This window comes from Cyrtonyx montezumae, unplaced genomic scaffold, assembly GCF_038088225.1.
Source record: "Cyrtonyx montezumae isolate F1298 unplaced genomic scaffold, pur_monq_1.0 scaffold_37, whole genome shotgun sequence".
Classification (NCBI taxonomy): Eukaryota; Metazoa; Chordata; class Aves; order Galliformes; family Odontophoridae; genus Cyrtonyx; species Cyrtonyx montezumae.
The window spans coordinates 308,153-325,119 of record NW_027072042.1 but is presented as its reverse complement, the minus strand read 5'-3'; the positions used below and the strand labels follow the sequence as shown (position 1 = coordinate 325,119).

Below are 16,967 nucleotides of genomic sequence, written 5' to 3'. Positions count from 1 at the left end.
TCCCGCCCGCCGCCTCAATGGTCGCCATGGAGACGGCGCGGAGCTGAGGGGAAAATGGCGAGGAGGCCGCGGTCGGGAGAGCGCGGGAGGATGAGGAGGGCCCGGGGACCCGGGGTGAGGTCTGGGTGCTCTGCTGAGGGATCTGGGGCCGCTGGGCCTGGAGAGGAGACTCAGGGCTGGGAATCGCTTCTGGCAGCGTGTTTCTGGGTGTGTCTGAGAGGTGTGGGGATGTGTTGGTGATGTAGGGCGGTTAAACGGGTAACCAGTGGTGTTCCCCAGGGGCCACTGCTGTGCTCAGTGCTGTGCCCCTCACTGCCAGAAAGACATGGAGGTGCTGAAGAGTGTCCAGAGAAGGGCAGCGAACCTGTGAAGGGTCTGGAGCACAGTGCTAGGGGAGTGGCTGAGAGAATGGGATGGCTCACTCTGAGGAAGAGGAGGCTCAGGGGAGACCTTATGGCTCTCTCCAATTCCTGAAAGGAGGTTGTGGTAAGGAGGGGTTGGCCTCTGCTCCCAGGAAACAGCAATAGGATGAGAGGTGATGGCCTCAAGCTGCACCAGGGGAGGTTAAGGTTGGATGTTAGGAAACATTTCTTCTCAGAATGAGTGGTGATGCACTGGCACAGACTGCCCAGGGAGGTGGTGGAGTCACTGTCCCTGGAGATGCTCCAGAACTGTGAAGATGTGGCAATGAGAGGCATAGTCCAAAGTAGACACAAGCATGAGTCGATGGCTGGACTGGATGATATTAGTGGTCTTTCCAGTGTTAACAATTCCATGATTTGTGGTGGGGTATATGTGTGGAGTGCAGCTCTAGGGGCTGTGTAGAGGGGTGTAGGATCCACCTATGTGTCAGTGTGTGCCTCCCACTGCCACCATCTCACTGCCTATACCACACAGCAGGGGACAGTTGTCCCAGATACCATTAGCTTAAGTGAACACTGTAGTCAAGCTGTGCTGTGGGGTGTCAGAGTGGTGTCCACGTGTGGAAACACCACTATGGTGACACCTGGAGACTGTCACCTCATGCTGCAAGATGGGAGGCTGCCTCCTGTGCATGAACACAGAGGTTGGAAGGACCTTGTGCACGCACAGTGACAAAATCCACAGCGTCTCCATCTCACTGAAGGCAGTGTTTGAGGGTCTCCAGGATGAAGGCGTTAATTGCTGATGGAGCACATCTGAAGTTTAGTTGAGTGGTTTGGAGGGTGTCTGATTTTTCTCCCAGGACCTTCTCAGATCCGGGGAAGGAAGGTGGGCGTGGTGATGGTGGGTTGATGATTGGAATTGATGATCTTCATGATCTTTTTTAACCTTAACAATTCCATGATTCTATAAGGAGGAATAGTGAAGAGCCAAAATCCCACAGACCGTTGTCCACACAGCATCTTGTTGCCCTGAGGTGGAAAACCATGCACATCCATGTACCACCTCATTTAATCCTCTGTTTGAAGAGAAGTGATGCTCTTCATGTGTCACTAACAGTGTTCCTTTGTGTATGAGCCAATTTGTGACTCCCCTTGTACCTAGACGCTTATAGCAAAGTAGTGCAAGAAGCAGTGAAAAAATCAACCCACGTATTTGTTTCCCACTCTCTCCAGCAGTACTGCAGTCAAGATAGCTACAGCAGGGCTCTACAAAATGGGTGATGGGAGCAATTATGCAGCTAACTGCTTTCCTGCCAGAAACATTCTGCACAACAGGAGAGGCGAAACTTCTTTGAGAGCTGCTGGCAAAGTCATCCTTTGGCTTGTGTTGTGTCTGTGTGGGCAGATCTGCCTTCCACGGGCGTGGTGGGCCAGCTAGAGGGAACATTCAGCAGTGGTTTTCTATATCAACCTCATAGTGGATAACCCAGAGAAGTTAAAAGTGTGCCTAAAAAGTCTTATAATTGATTAGAAGTTAATTGAAGTGAAAGGGATGGAATGCCTAGGGTGTCTGTTAAATAAGGGCTCCAGCACACATCTCAGCACGATGGGAGGGGAGAAGCAACACCTAAGCTTGAGGGAAGGCACATGGATTTCACTGTGTGGTTCTCCATCAGCTGTTCTGAGCTAGAGCTTCTTCATGCTTGAGAGTAACATCTGTGAAGTGCTTAGAAATGGTCTTCTGATAGCTGGGAAATAGTGGAGAGGTGTACCAGGCTGGTCAGGGGATTGGAGCATGTGATCTTTTATGACAAGCTGAGGGCACTGAGCTTGTTTTGCCTTGCTAAGAGGAGTATGAGACCAGCTTGGTGCTTACAGCTGCAAAGAAAGCTATGAAACAATGAAGTCAGACTCTTCTTGTAGTGGCAGGCAGCATAGGGAGGCTAAAAATTGCAAGTGAGAGGTTTAGGTTGCAGCTAGAATTGCTTTGGGAGGTGGTGGAATTGCTGGACAAAGCCACCACTGACTGATCTAGCATTGCTTATAGTCTTGCTCTGGGAGGGAGATTGGACTTGTTTGGCTGTGGCTGCAGCTTTAATGTTTGTGTCTTAAGCATTAGGTCACCACTCATTTTATATTCCAGAATTCAAGTTAAGTATTAGGAATAAATTCTTTAAAAGAGCCATCAGATACTGGCACAGGCTGCCCAGGGAGTTGGGAGAGTCACCTGGGGGTGTTTCAGAATCACTGGGATGTGGCACTGAGGGACGTGGTCAGTGGGGATGGGTGGGGTTGGTGGTCTTAGAGGCCTTTCCCAGCCTTAATGATTCTGTGATTCAATTATTAATTAAAAAAAAAAAGTTTGATTTGAAAATGATGGGTTTTGCTGCTGGATTGAAACATCAGGTGGAGACCCTTTGAGAAAAGCACACTCAGAGCACTGTAAGCTCACCTTGCCATCTCCTCTGCCTTGTACTGTTGTGCCAGAGGCTGGGTGCTGCCTGCTGGCACCCAGAGCCACCCCCCAGGCCTGGGCTGAGCAAGGAACCACCAGGGAGACACCAGACAAGAGGAGGAAGCCTCCAAGTGCTGCCTCTGCCAAAGAAAATGGTGAAGACCATATCCTGGATGAGCAATTTCTGGTGAGTGCCTCTCCCTTCCCTAACTCCCTGACACTTTCTCCCCACTTGCTGTGGCCCAAGGTGAGGGTATCACTCGGTGAAGGAGGGGACACACGAGGTCTGGTTTTGGAGTCCAGGTCCCAGAATGAGTCAAGATTGCTTATGGGCATGGTGCAGGGCTTAGCATTTGTGGGTTTTGTTCATTTTTTTTTCTTCTTTCCAGATGAAGCACCACTGTTTGAAGAACCCTTCTGATCTGTGCTCTGTGAACGTAAGCAGCCAAAGTCTGGTCTCTGTGAGTACTGAGGCTCAATAAATGTTAATGTACTGCCTTAAAAATTGGGGAAAAAAAATACTGTGCTAGCACATAAGTGTGCAAAAATCATAAAAAACGTGTTAGAATTGTATATACTTATACTCAGTGATCCTTGTAGGCCCCTTCCAGTGCAGGATTTTCTATAAGTCTATGATATTTCCTGCAGGGAGGGTGAGCCAGCCAGCTGTGAGCAGGCCTGAATGGTTTGCCTTGCAAAACTTTGGCTGGTGTCTTCCTAACCAAATGACCTTGGTCTTTATCAGGTGTGGCCTGCTCCCCATTTACACCCACTGTACTCTGTTTTTGGGGAGGTTTCTCTCAGCTATGGTAGTTTGACTTCATCAACAACTTTTATTTGGGCTGGTGACAAAGACAAAAGGAGCTGAGGTGATGCTAGCTTTTGTTTTTTAGGGTTCTGGTCTGTTGCTGTAATGGACAGATGTGCTGTAGGGTGGGCAGCAGTGAGGGCACAGAGTGGGCTTTGCTTTGGAGCTCAGCTAGTCCAGGTCTTCTGGATGCCAGCCACCAAATTAGCTGTGCTCCCCCCACGGGGATATTCCCCATAGTCAGACAACCAATGGGAGATCTAATCAGAGGAAGTGCTGTGCTTTAGGCATTGTGAGAAATAGACACAGTTGTTTCAGATCTATTTATAGCCAGAGCTATATAGATATGTATTTAAATATATATTTTTTTCAGGCTAAAAAAGATGATTTTGAAAAATTTGATGGTGTTGCTTTTTATAAACGCTGCTGAGAACCTGCTGACTTTAGGTAAGGGATTGCATTACCAACAAACAACTTTTCAAGCCAGGGTGCCTTATGCTTGTCTAAACTCAGCTGAAATCCTGGCACCAATTCCCTGTTGACTTTATCATCTACAGGTAGGGATGAGAGCTGTGTGCCCTGTGGTATCCGTTTTGTTACTAGAAAGCAAAGCTCTTTGCAAAGAAAATCCCCACTTAACGCATAGAAACATTAAATAAAGAAATGATTTGACCCAACTGATCCAATCCGGGTGGGAAACAAACGAGATGTTGCAGGGACAGTTGTCTGAGGGAGCTGGCCTTCCTTTAGTCTGATGACACTTGAATGTTACAGAGTCCTGCTTGTTCATGCTGGTCCATTCCAGACCCAGACAGGACCTGGCTTGTTCTGTTGCTGCTGTTCTTCAGTTGCTAAAATGTTTCCTCTTCCCACTCTTGCAGAGCTGTTCCAGAAGTTTCCGGGGCTGAGGGAACTGGAACTTCCATTGAATGGACTGAGAAACCTGAAAATCACTCCTGGAGAGTTCAAGCATTTAGAAGTAAGTTGAAGGGGACCTGAGACTTACTCGTTTCCTCTCTAGCATAACTCTGACAAGTAACACGTAGCCTGGATGCGTGTCCCTTCAGTGTGAGTTCTCTGGAGCTCTAGGGTGATCCTTTCTTCCTGCTTCCTTTAAATCTGGGATGCCCTTTCTGTTGTCCCTCAGGGATCTGCACATCTTGCTTCTCTCAGAGCCATCCCTCACAGATTGCCACTGCTCAGCCCTTTGCCATAGGACTCCTTGTTTCCCTGCAATAGCCCTCCTCTCTGTGCCGATCCTCTCCACTCAGTCCATCGTAGAGTCCTCACAGTAGATCCTGTTGTTCTCCTCACCCCCTGCCCTTCTTTTACTCCACATGGGCCCTCACCCTGAGGTTCTGGGGTCAGGCTGTCAATCACCAGTGTCATCCTTCACCTGATGCTGGATGATGGCTGGCAGATCCCCATGCTCCTCCATGCCACTCTCTACCTCCCCATATCCCACCCTCCTCCTCTCCAGGTATCTGCAGTTTTCCTAATTATGGGTTGCCTCTCTAACACATCGAAGGGGTATGTTTTTTTCTTTTTTATTAAAAAGAGGGAAAATGGATCCTAAGAGCAAAAAACATACTTGGGATTCTGGCTGTAGTTTACCTTCTCCCTCCAGCTTTTAGTAGGTCTCTCCTGCGGAGAGCTTGCTCTCTTCACAGAGTCATCCCTGCCTGGATTTCTCTCTCTTACCAGATACAGAATGCCAGATAGCTGCTGGATGAAAAGTTCTGTATTAAAGACTTCTCTTTTGACACATTCAGAGAATGGTTTGTGGCTTGGCTGCCAGCTCTGTGGGCTCTGACAGCAGGGCTTATCTTGCTGCTGTGGTTCTGACCTCTCTCCTTCCTGCTGGCTTTGGAAGGTCCCCAGATCACTGAAACAAGGAGAGCTTCTGCTCACGTCTCCCACGTACTCTTGGCCACTCACTCAGGATTTGTCTGTCTGTGGGCACAGCTCTGGGTGTTGGAGAACTGAGCTTCCAATGTCTGTGGGGCTGGGGCTGATCCCCTCCATCCCCCAGCAGCTGTGAAAGGTGGGGATGGGGCCCACCTGTGTGTTATTCTCCATCAAAACTTCCTTTCCTTTGATGCCCACATGGATCTCAGCTTTATTGATGCCTGGTGTTCAAGATCCCATTTGCTGACAACCTGGAGAAGGCAGCACTGAGAAAACTGATTGGAAAATTAAATTGATTTGGAAAGAGCCCGGAGCTCCAAGTGCACAAGCTTTGGTTTGCTTCCTGAGGTGCCAGTGGGTTACACTGTGGGGTGGGAAGCTGGAGCTGTGGGGCTGAGCTGATACTTTGAGCTTGGACAGTGGTCACCCAGCACATCTGCAGTCCTCACAGGCAGAGAGGGACTTGTACACCCTGTCTGCTGGCTGAGCCACGTGAGCAGCTCGCTGTTTATTCATCATTAATTAGAGCCTCCCCAGTAGCTTAAGCACAGTTGCCATGCCAGGGCATCTGCTGTTTTTTCTGTGGTTGGAGATAAGGCATGAACTAGATGGACTTTTCAGGCTGATTCAATTTGAGGTAGGTTGGCAGTTTTCTGTTTCAAAAATGCCAACAGCCCCAACCCCGTCTCCCAGCAGAGCGAGCAAATACGATTCCCAGTGACAGCAGAGGATGTGTTTTTCACCTGTCTTTGCTTGTCTGTGTTATTAATGAGCCTCTTTGTATTCACAGCTCTGCTCATTTCAGATTTTGGTCTCTAGAGGTGTTGCTGCTGGATGACAACTGCCTGTCAGACCCAGGTGTCTTTGTGAGCCTGTCTCATCTCTGCAGGTAAGCAGGAACCTGGCAGCAGACAGTACTGGCTTTTGGGGCCTGTCAGCTGCTGCACAGGAACAGCCTTAAAATGGAAAATAAAATCTTTGTGATTCCCTCAGATACTTCCCTGTTTATTCTCTCTAGTGTTGCAAATGGGACTGAACAATAGCAAACAGCCTGCTGCAAAACGCAGGCAGGCCAAACCCAGCAGGTGGCTGGTAACTCAGATCCTGCCCTGGACGTCTGCTGATCTCTGGGTCTGATTTGAGAAACAGCTTTCTGCATTTTCCCTTCTTTGCTTTGGTTTGTCCATTCTATCAGTGCATCAGGAGAGGCTGCAGGTCAGCTTCCCTTCTTTAAGGTTGGCTTTTATGATCCAGCCAGAGAGGAGTCACTGGGAAGAGGCAGCTCAGCCGAGCTGTGGTGAGCTTGGGTACAATGCAGGGAGCTCTGATGTTCACCTGGTGACACGAAGGTGATACTTTCAGCCAAGGTATTCCTGGAGGAAACTTCACATTGCCCATTGTGATGCTGGCATGCAGAGATTTGGTTTTCTAAGCTCTCTTGTGACCCTAGGCAAGTGATATTATGCTTCTGTGGGAAGGTGGAATGTTGTTAGGGAACCCCAGTAGTACCACAGCCATGGATGATTTAATGAGCTGCCAGGGTGTCTCTTCTTCTGTTAAATTCTCATCAAGAAATGAGCTTCAGCTGGGTGGCCCACGGGCTGGTGTGGGGGACCAAAGTGATGGGCTTTAGGTTAGACTGAGCCTGCAGTTAGGATTTCATTTGTCAGGAGGGGCAATGGGGCAGCAGAACGGGGGTGTTGGGACAGATCTGCAGTGTTGCTGGGCTGCCCAGCAAGGAGGCAGCTCGAGAGCCAGGACAAACAGATGGCTGTGTGTACACTGAGAGCAACAGTGGAGTTTCCCATTGATTTCTTCTTCTGATAGCCTGAGGGAACTGAATCTGGACAAAAACAGGATTTCAGCAGTCCCCTACCTGCACCAAGCAGAGAGCATGCAGTTCTCCCTCCACCCTGCTCTGGATGGCAGCAGCTTCAGGGCAGAGTGGCATCAGTCCCTGAGCAGCCTCCAGCAGCAGCCCCAGCCACCACAGCATGAGGGCATGGAGGTGCCAGCAGAGCTGGAAATGAAGAAAGGACAGCTTGGATGTGTCATGTTACAGAACAACGGGGCTCCAGGCAGAATGGGTGAGCAGCATCTCATCTCCCTGCCCTTACGGACACGGCAAGATGTTACAGTGGGATTGGGCTCTGGTACATTACAATGAAACCTTTCCAGATCTGTTGGCTGTTGACTAGTGTGTGAAACTGCTTGACAGAACCATGAGGGAAGTACACATGGCACTGGTTTTGACATCTAGCTAACCTGTGCTACTGGGTGCTTACTGGACATGAATCCCCCTCCTTACTGGAGCACATTTTGCCACTGAACCACTTCCTGTCTGATGCTAACTTGCTTTTCCAGGGCAATCCCAACTTTGCTGTGGTTGGGTCCAGCCCACTGCTCAGTTTCATGTGCTAAACATCAAAACCTTCACTTTATTTGTGTTCTGTTGCAGAGGTTGTGCTTAATTCTGACTCTCAGGGATGCCTGATGCAGGTAAGAGCCATTGGCTGAGCTGTGGTTTGGGGTGTGGGTTCCAAAACTTCCCTTCCCCTGTCCTCTCTCAGATGAGTTTGCATAAACCCATCAGTTTGGCAACTTGTGCTCTGAGTGCTGCAAGTAAGTACTGTCTGTCACCAGGGAGGTCAGGAACAAGTGTTCCCTTAACCAAGATAGATCTGAGCTTAAACTTTGTGAATGCAAACATTCAAACTGTGTGCTCTAAAGCTCAGCTGTGGACTGCAGCTCAGGAACCTGGAGTTCATTCATTCAGATTCCAGCTGTGTCTGGGCTCTGCAGGATGGTATCCTGATGGATGGGCTATCTGTGCCAATTTGCCCTTTTTTTTCTTCTGGAGCACAGCAGGCAGCAGTTGGGAAAGCACCAATATCAGTGGCTTCAGTGCATGTGGAGATACTGCTCCTGGAGAGCCTCTGGAGCGTGTCTCACCCTCTTCCTCTTTCCTTTAGGATGCTCCCTGGGATGGAGACCCATCTGCCTTGAAGATTCTGCCTGCTCTTTCCACACGCAGAGATGTTTGTGCTCTCTTTCCCAAACTGGAACGTCTCAGCCTGGCCATCAACAAGGTGATTTGGGCCCTGTGTCTCTGAACAGATGCAGAGATTCAGCTGGGTTAGTGCCCCTGGAGATACCCTGGCTTCTGCTGCAGAGCTCTCCCCAGCCCCTGTGCCCATCTTCCAGACCATGGGGACATCTCGGACACCCAGCACCTCTCAGGTGGGACAGGACACTTGTTAGGCAGCTGAATTGCTCTCAGCTAGTCCAAGCCCCTTCACATTATCATAGAATCATAGCCAAGGTGCCCCAAACCCATCCAGCCTGGCCTGAGGGCCCCACTGGCGATGGGATCCATGTGGTGGGTGCCTTACCACCTTGAGAATTCACCAGTATTCACCAGAATAGGGGATTTTGTCAGGAAGTGGGGGATATGAAGGCCTGCCCTCCCCTTGTGCTGAGCCTTTGCTGGAGCTGCCTGGGAGAAGGTGATGCTCTCAGTGTGCCCCAGTGAACAAATACCACGCATTCACTCAACCTCTCCTTCCTGGTGCTTTTGGCTCCTGCCCCATACGTTGGAGGGATATGTTTCGGTGGAACTGGGATGAAACTCTACAGCCTCAGCTCAGTGGCAGCTGCTCAGAGCAAATGGCAAACTGCTTTATCTTGCAGATTAAGGATGAGGCAGCCCTCTTACCTGTGGCTTTCTTCCCACATCTGAAGCAGCTGACATTTCACGACAACCCTCTCACCACCACCTGCAGCGGTACAGTATGAGCTGGGCCGTGGCATTTCCCAGAGTGGGTCCTGTTCCCTCTCTGGGACAGGGACTCCCTTCTCATTCAGCATTTGGATGCTGCTGTGTTGGATCAGGTCCCTAAGGACGTGCTTTAATCCTTGCTAAAGTGCAAAGCGCTGAGTGTTGCCACATTGGCAGTGCCCTTCTGCTGCTCCTGGTCACGCTGAAGCTCAGCAGCCCAACCATGACGGCAGCAGCACAGCCTCAGGCTAAATTTTGCTGCCTGCAGCACTCATGCACCCCTTCTCCTTCCAGGGCAGCCACCTCTGCTGACCCAGCTCCTCCAGCAGAAGCTGGGGATTCAGCTTGTTTTCCACAAGAGCCCAGCTGAGAGGAGGTGGCACTTGTCCGTCCCTCTCGGAGCCAGTCTCAAGGTGAGGCAGGGCAGGGCAGGCTTTGTCCTAAGGCAGGGACTGAACCATGGCTGTGGTATTTGGGGTAGGATCGCCTGGGACCCAGATTGCTGGGGGTAAGGGATGAGCCTGTGGGCTGTGTGGATCCCCACGGGGTTGGTAGGATGGAGGGAGAGAAGGGTGGGGAGGATTCTCACTCCCAAATCTTCCCTCCATGCTCATGCAGGGTTCAGAACAGGGACTCTGGGTGCAGCCCTGCCCATCAGCCTTAGCTGAAGGGTCGATTCCATGGGAGCTGAAGCTGCTGTGGGGTGTCTGTGCAGGCAGGGCACTCCCCATCTCCTAAGAAATAACCTCCAGTCATCAGGCCCAACCCCACGCTGACGCTCACAGCAGTGTGTGTGTCCCCTCAGGTCTCATCTCATCTCCCCAAAGTCAAGAAGCAGCCACTGATGCTGGAAGCTCCTGCTGAAGCCTTCATCTGGAGACCACTCCCAGCTGTGACGGAGGCTGCAAGAGGAGCTGCACCTCTGATCTCACCCCAGCCACTGCCTCCCATCAGCTCCCTGCCAAGCAAGCAGGCAGCAGTGGGGCATGAAGAAGGCAGCCCCAGGACTCCCAGCACAGCCCAGGAGGACACTGAAGCCTTCTTCATGACTCAGGTGTGCGAGGCTGGGGCATTGCTGCACAGCTGTTCAGGTCTTGTCTCTCTGCAGATAGATCTGCATTTCCTATGTGACTGAATGATGTTCAGGCACTGTGGGCATCAGTGCTTATAACCCTCCCTTGATCGCAAGGGATTTAAGTGTGGAAATGCCAACAGGAATGCGTGAATGTATTGCTGTGAGTGAAAACAAAAACCGTGGCAACTTTTGGGTTCAATTTTCCTGAGTGTCTTGGGATTGTAAGTCTGCAGGGGGTTGGGGCTGACCCTCACCATGCCCGGTGCAGCCAAGCACACGTGGGATGAGGAGGCAGCTGTGTGGCTCAGTGCCACCAGGAGGCACCTCTGCACAGCAGGACAGGCCCTGGCTGACCTCATCCCCTGGACTGGTGGCCAAGTGCTGCTGCCAAGTCTTTTCTTTTGCTCCTTTGAGGTGGAGGATAACTCCAGGCCCCTGCTGCAACCTGTGGCAGAGGATAGACTGGAGAAGAGGAGCAAGCAGAGGGAGGAAGGCAGCTCCCGGGCTGTTCCAGAGAGGTACAAGGGCTATGAGGAGCTGCTCGGTGGAGACACTGACCCAGAGTTTATTGAGCCAGTGGGTGAGTGAGGAGGGCTGGGTGCTCTTGCATAGAAAACCCCTGGCAGGTTGATGTAGTCTGCTCTGCCCAAGAAAGAAGCATCAAAAGCTGTTGGTGTCCCATTTTCCCTTTGGTTCACAGGGATACAGAAGAATGTACAGGCACTCTTACTATGTCCTGAAACACCCCCTGGTGTACCAGGATGCCAAACCACGACTGGACAGCCTGCAGAAGCCCTATGTGCCTCAGAAAAAGGTGAACAGCCCAAGCTCTGAAGGGAAGGAATGGTTGCACTGGTGTTGTTGGTGTCTGGAAGTGGTACCTACCACAACCCATGTGCTGTGAAGGGTGGCAAGGAGCAGGGCACGTGGTAAAACGACAGTTCCTGCAGCCACAACACAGCTTTGGGGGCTTGGAAAGCTGTTTCAGTGTTGTTTAATACACTGATGTCAGTAGACTCAGTGTCTAAAATGGATCAGTTGGTCCAAAAGAAATTATCCCCCACTCACCTCCTGCAGAATCACAGAATTGAATCATTCAGGTTGGGAAAGATCTTGGGGATCCCCAAGCCCGACCTCAACCCATCCCCACCGTGCCCACTGACTGCATCCCCAAGTGCCTCATCTCCAGGGGTTTTGAATATTGTTAGTCTGGGAGAGGGGCAGGAGAAGGAGGTGGAGGAGCATCACCTGGGAGGAAGGCATGCTGCAGCCTCCTCTTTTCCTCATAGCATAGGAGGATGCCTGACCCTCCTGTTCATAAAACAAAAGCAGAAGTTCTGGAAGGAATCCTGACAGCCATGAGAAACACCTCGACCATCACCAGCGTCCCCTTGGGTCTGTCCCTGCATTCCCCATCTCTGCTCTTTGTGTCACCACAGAGGCAGAATGTGAACATGAAGGTGTCCCTGAGCTCAGCTCTAACTGCCAGTAATGGGGAACGGAGACTTCCTCAGTTGCTGCTGCCTCATCCCACGTCCCTGAGCCCCTCAGCACTGGACACTGACGTTAACAGAGGAGTAAATGCAAAGCAGACACTGCTGCAGTCTCCTGGTGGAGTAACCCTACCCCAAACCCAGCTGTCATGGAAAAAAATCCTAAAAGTGTGTTTGCCCCTGAGATGAAGCAATGGGGCTCTGAGCCCTGGAAATTCCATCTCTGTCCCAGCTCCTGTGGTCTTACAATCTTAAGCTGCTAGTACCAACCCCAAGACGTACCAGGAAGCACTGAGGCTGATGGAGGAGCTCCAGGAGGTGTTTGAGACCAGTGGGAGCCAGCCCCAGCCACAGCCAGGCTTTGGGACCAAGTACTCGTGGTCAAAGTGCTTCTTGCAGCTTCCAAGCAGAGATCCAAACAGCTGCTGCTGCCAGGGAAGAAAGCGGCCAAGAAGGTGCCCAAAGTGAAGTCCACAGCATGAGCAGGGGTTGGATAAAGCACCTCCCACCTCTGAACTCAGATAAAAGGTATATTATTATTTGTGACTTGCTTGGAGCCATTTTTCCTCTCCTGAGGCTGGAAAGTGCAGCCAAGAGGTTCACCAGAGGCTTTCAGCCAACGAATTCCAGCTTGGAAGCACAACAACACCTGAAATGGTTCAGCAGTAGCACATGGGAACGGTGTGTTTGCTCTGTCGTGCTCTGCAGTTACTGTAAACAAGTTGTGTGCTCCCTACCCCTGCACCCAACAGTCCCTGGGCATTGCAGGGCACCTCAGGCAGCAGTGCACACTGGGGAGAACAGCACGGCCCCATCTGCATCCACCTGCTCTCAACACGGTCACAGTGTCCCTGTCCTCACCCCAGGGCTCTGTCTGCTGGACCTGAATGCTCTCGGGGGGCTGAGCTGAGCACAAAACAGGCATCAAGAACCCAAACCCACCTCTTAAAAACAGCTGTGCTGGTGCAATCCAAGGGGACGAGTGATGGGGAACAAGGGGAGCTGTGGAGGAAAGTACTCCCCTGCTCACACCTACATGAAGAATGTCATTATATTCACCTTTGCTGTTATTATTATTATTTTTTGGGGGGTAAAAATATTAATCAACAACTACACCCGGGCAGCTGCAAGGACCAGGCAGTGGGACTACACTGGACTACAGCAGGACTACACCCAGCACAGTGATTTCAGCACAGTCAGGCAGCTCACTGTCAGAACCTGGTTTTATTCTGCTTTAACCTCGGCCTTTGTCCTGCAGTTCAAGTCCTCGTTGCTGTTAAAAGGTACATGGGATTGGCATGTTTGTTTGGTGACACTTTTTCACAAGCAGGATTTACTCTGTTCCCAACGACAGAAGCCACAACACGACGGACTCTGCGTGTCAGTTACCCACGCGTTTACCCATGCAAGTCAACGGTCTTTGAGCAACTTCCATCGTCTTTAAAACATCTGGATGAAGCCACAGTGGTTCAGCAGGGACCCAAAATGACCACACGGTCTCTGAGCACACCGGTGTTGGATGGCAGGAGGGGAGAACACTAAAGCACAACGATTTAAAGCGCACTGGAAAAAGTGTAGCGACGTCGATATTTGTTTTCAACAGTTTGACAGCAAACACCAAGAAAACCAGGCATACGTGAAACCTTTTGTCATCGGTTGAAGACTTTCCTGTTTGCATAGTGAGGAGCTAGTTCTGATGCGTTGCCGTGCTTCGGTGATACAGGAGGGGTTTGTCAGAATTGCACCGTGCACGGAGGTGGCTCCAGTGCTGAGCTGGTGCACTGAGCAGTGCTCCGACGTGGTGACATCCCTCACAGACCACCACGGTGACATCCCACATGGTCCTGATTACATCCCAGACTGTCATGGTAACATCCTACACCGCCATGGTGTCATCCCAAACAGTGACGTCCCACGCTGTCACATCCCAGCAGTCGTGGTGACATCCCAGACCATCATGGTGCCATCCTACACTGTCACGCTGACACCCCACACCATCATGACTACATCCCAGGCCACCACACTGACATCCCACACTGTCACGGTGCCATCCCAAACAGTGATGTCCCACCCTGTCATATCCCAACAGTCACGGTGACGTCCCTGTTACGGTGACATCCCATCCAGTCATGGTGACACCCCAGACTGTCACAGTGACCCAGGAATAGTCCTTGGTGAGCCCTGGTTTTCCTGTGGGATCGTTTCCAGTGCGATCCCTCTTAGGGGTGCCAGGGGATGGGTTCTGTAGGGTCAGGAGATGGTGAGGAGCTGGGAGCCCTGCAGGGCCACCCCCAGGGCAGCGCTGAAGGCTCCAGTTTAACATTTGCAATAGTCCTTAAGGCTTCTACCTCCTCCTTGCTCTCATTGATGCAACACGAAGCACTTGTCTGAGCTATGCTTCCTGGGCTACTGCGCACCGCACGTACGATAGCGCTGGAAGAAAAATACTGACAATACAGAACAACACCATACAATCATCTTCGCATCGTCCTTTCGTTTGGCACTTTTCCTCCATTCCTCTCTTCTCACCGACTCCAGGCACCGCTCTGTCCATCTGATCCCACACCGAGGGATCCGAAGAGTCCAAGCTGCTTCGCGGAGTCACGCAGAGTCTTTGGCAGATTCGGTCACTGGGTGACAGCACTCTGCTCCCAGGGAGGTGCAGGATGCTGGGGGACACCCAGGTGCCACTGCTGTCCCGTGGGCTGTCCCCATGCCCCGAGAGGAGGCGGCTGCGGGAAGGAGAAGTGTCAGGAATTGCTTCCTAGGGAACGGTGGGTCCCATCTCAGGGGGCTCTGCAGATCCTGTGCTGCACCCAGCACTCAGTAAGAGGTATTCCTTCTCTGATGGCACTGTTCGTGGCCACCACGTGCCCACTGCAGCGGGGGAGGCCGGGGATTTCTGCTCTTCTCAGTGAAATGATACACCACTCCTTTTTGTGCAAGCTACAGACAACATTCAGAGGTCTCCTTCCATCCCAGCACGAGTGGGGCCGGGTTCTGGAGGAGCCAGCTGCTGCCAGAGCCATGTATTTAATACATAAATATTTATGTAACTCGTCTTAAAAAGATATTTAAGAAGACACTGGCCTGGTGAGTTGGGCTCCAAAATAGTTCTTAAGAAGGGAAAGGAAGGATACATTCAGCGTGGAAACCCCACGGAAATGTTGGTTTTGTTGTGCACACTTGCCCCGAGAGCGCTGAGAACCAGAAAAGAGAAAGGAAGAAACTGTTCAGGGCTCCAGGATTGACCGTGAGCAAAAGGCAGCGACAGAACGTAAAATTAACCAGAAACTTCAACTCACAGGAGGAGAAATAATCACAAAATATCCAGGTCAACGCTGTGAGTTTCCATCCTGAGCTGATTCTATCGAAACCACTGCAGAAGGCAAATTTGGGCCACTGCTGTTGATCTCTGCACTGCTCTTCTGGGTCAGATCGGGGCTCTGATTGCTCCTTTTCCTTCTGATTCACTGTGTGATTCGAGTCCAAAGAGCCACGAGGGAGCAGGGATGGTCCCAGACATCAGGGAGCATCCACTTGGTGTGCGAAGGAGATATGGATATAGATCTCTACATTACAGAATCACTGCTATAAGATTTCTCAAAACCAAAGATTCCATCTGTTGAAATATAGTATTTAAAATATATAAATTTTCTCCATTAAAATATAAGTTTTCTTTAAAAAACAAAAACAAACAAAACAAAACCAACACAGAAACCCATCCAGTTCCATTAGGAAAAAGCGCCAGGGTCCTTGGCGTCACACCAGGACGCGGAAGAGAAAAATAAAATCAGTTCCTTTTTCTAACTTTTGTTTTTCAAGAGGAAGACGTTCGGCCTTTTCTTTTAGACAGGAGGAATTTGGGCGACGACAGTTGTCTGGGATCGGTCACAGCGAGCTGTCCTGTGCCTCAGGTCCATCCTCCAAAAACACCACTCGTCCCCTGGCACCGGCATTCTCCCGAACAACCTTCAAAGCAGCACCCGTAGATGGAGCTGAGCTGATTCTTCCTGAGCCCAGCTCCTCACAAGAACCCAAGGGATCACTTTGGATGATGGGGAAGGCAGGGGAAAGGGAGGAGAGCCCCAAGTGTGGCTGTCACCGAAGGCACAGTTCTACCCCAACAGCCCCCCCAGCCCCTGGCAGCCCCGTGCCCAACCTTATGCCTTGAAGAAGGTTTGTGTAGCACACTGCTCACCTGAGCTGTTAGTGGTTTGAGCTGTGGGGAGGGCAGCTTGTGGCCCCTGCACCCCACGACAGGAGGACTGGGCTCCCGTCCCATCCCTGCTGCACTCACCATGTGCTGCAATGCAGCCATGCTCCGTGCTTCCCACGCTGAATGCTGCCCAGAGCCCGCAGTGCCTGCCCGCTCCTTCCCAACACCAGGGCAGCATTTCCATTTTCTGGGCTTCAACATTTAGAGGGGAACACCCTGGGAGAAAAGCTGCATTGCTCCTTGGGTCGCAGTGCCTGGAGGACGGCTCCCAGCTGCACTCTGCCCCACCATTAACACAAACGTACAAGTTCCTATAATGCTTTTCTAGAAAAACCTGATTTTACAGCTTTTTTTTTTTTTTTTTTCACTGCATTTGGCCTTCTACTTGTAGAAGACAACCTCTGATCTGCACTGCTGGTGCAGCCAGCGAGATACATTCATTGGTCAGCACTGCAGGTGGATCCCCCCGGTCCCTCCTGCAAATCCCAGGACGGGAGCAGCCTGGTTTCTTCTGAGAGCACAGCTCCGATTTCCCCTGAAACGTGGACATGGCAATGAATGGATGAGGTCCTCCATGGAACAGCTGAGGCTGGAAGGGACCTCTGAGTCCCACCGAGCAGGGAGCGGGGTGCCCAGGACCCAAGCCTTCCAGCCAGGACAGCCAGCAGCTGTGCTGCAGTGCATTCACAGGACGTCAGACCTCTCTCAGACCAACGGACCAGCCAGGCTGGAGGAACTTTTTCTCTCTTTTTTTTAAATCTGGAAGGACTCCGGCTTCTCTCTGAACTGGACCTCGAATGTCTTACTACTGAAACGAAGAAACGATGATCGTGGGTGGAAGTATGACCAAAAAAAAAACAAAAAAA

At 51.1% G+C, this 16,967-nt stretch overlaps 1 protein-coding gene across 1 annotated transcript; it reads left to right on the top strand.

The window, feature by feature from the left end:
* The first annotated feature begins 54 nt into the window (after positions 1-54).
* XRRA1 (X-ray radiation resistance associated 1) lies at positions 55-12,379 on the top strand. Its single transcript, XM_065745705.1, is given in 22 exon segments — positions 55-75; positions 77-114; positions 1,599-1,705; positions 2,853-3,007; positions 3,210-3,281; positions 4,002-4,040; positions 4,042-4,075; positions 4,510-4,607; positions 4,650-4,663; positions 6,327-6,425; positions 7,364-7,623; positions 7,995-8,035; positions 8,509-8,625; positions 9,227-9,320; positions 9,609-9,727; positions 10,120-10,368; positions 10,804-10,969; positions 11,090-11,115; positions 11,117-11,203; positions 11,679-11,818; positions 12,146-12,213; positions 12,216-12,379. Coding segments are annotated over 22 exon segments (2,208 nt in total).
* Positions 12,380-16,967: the final 4,588 nt, after the last annotated feature.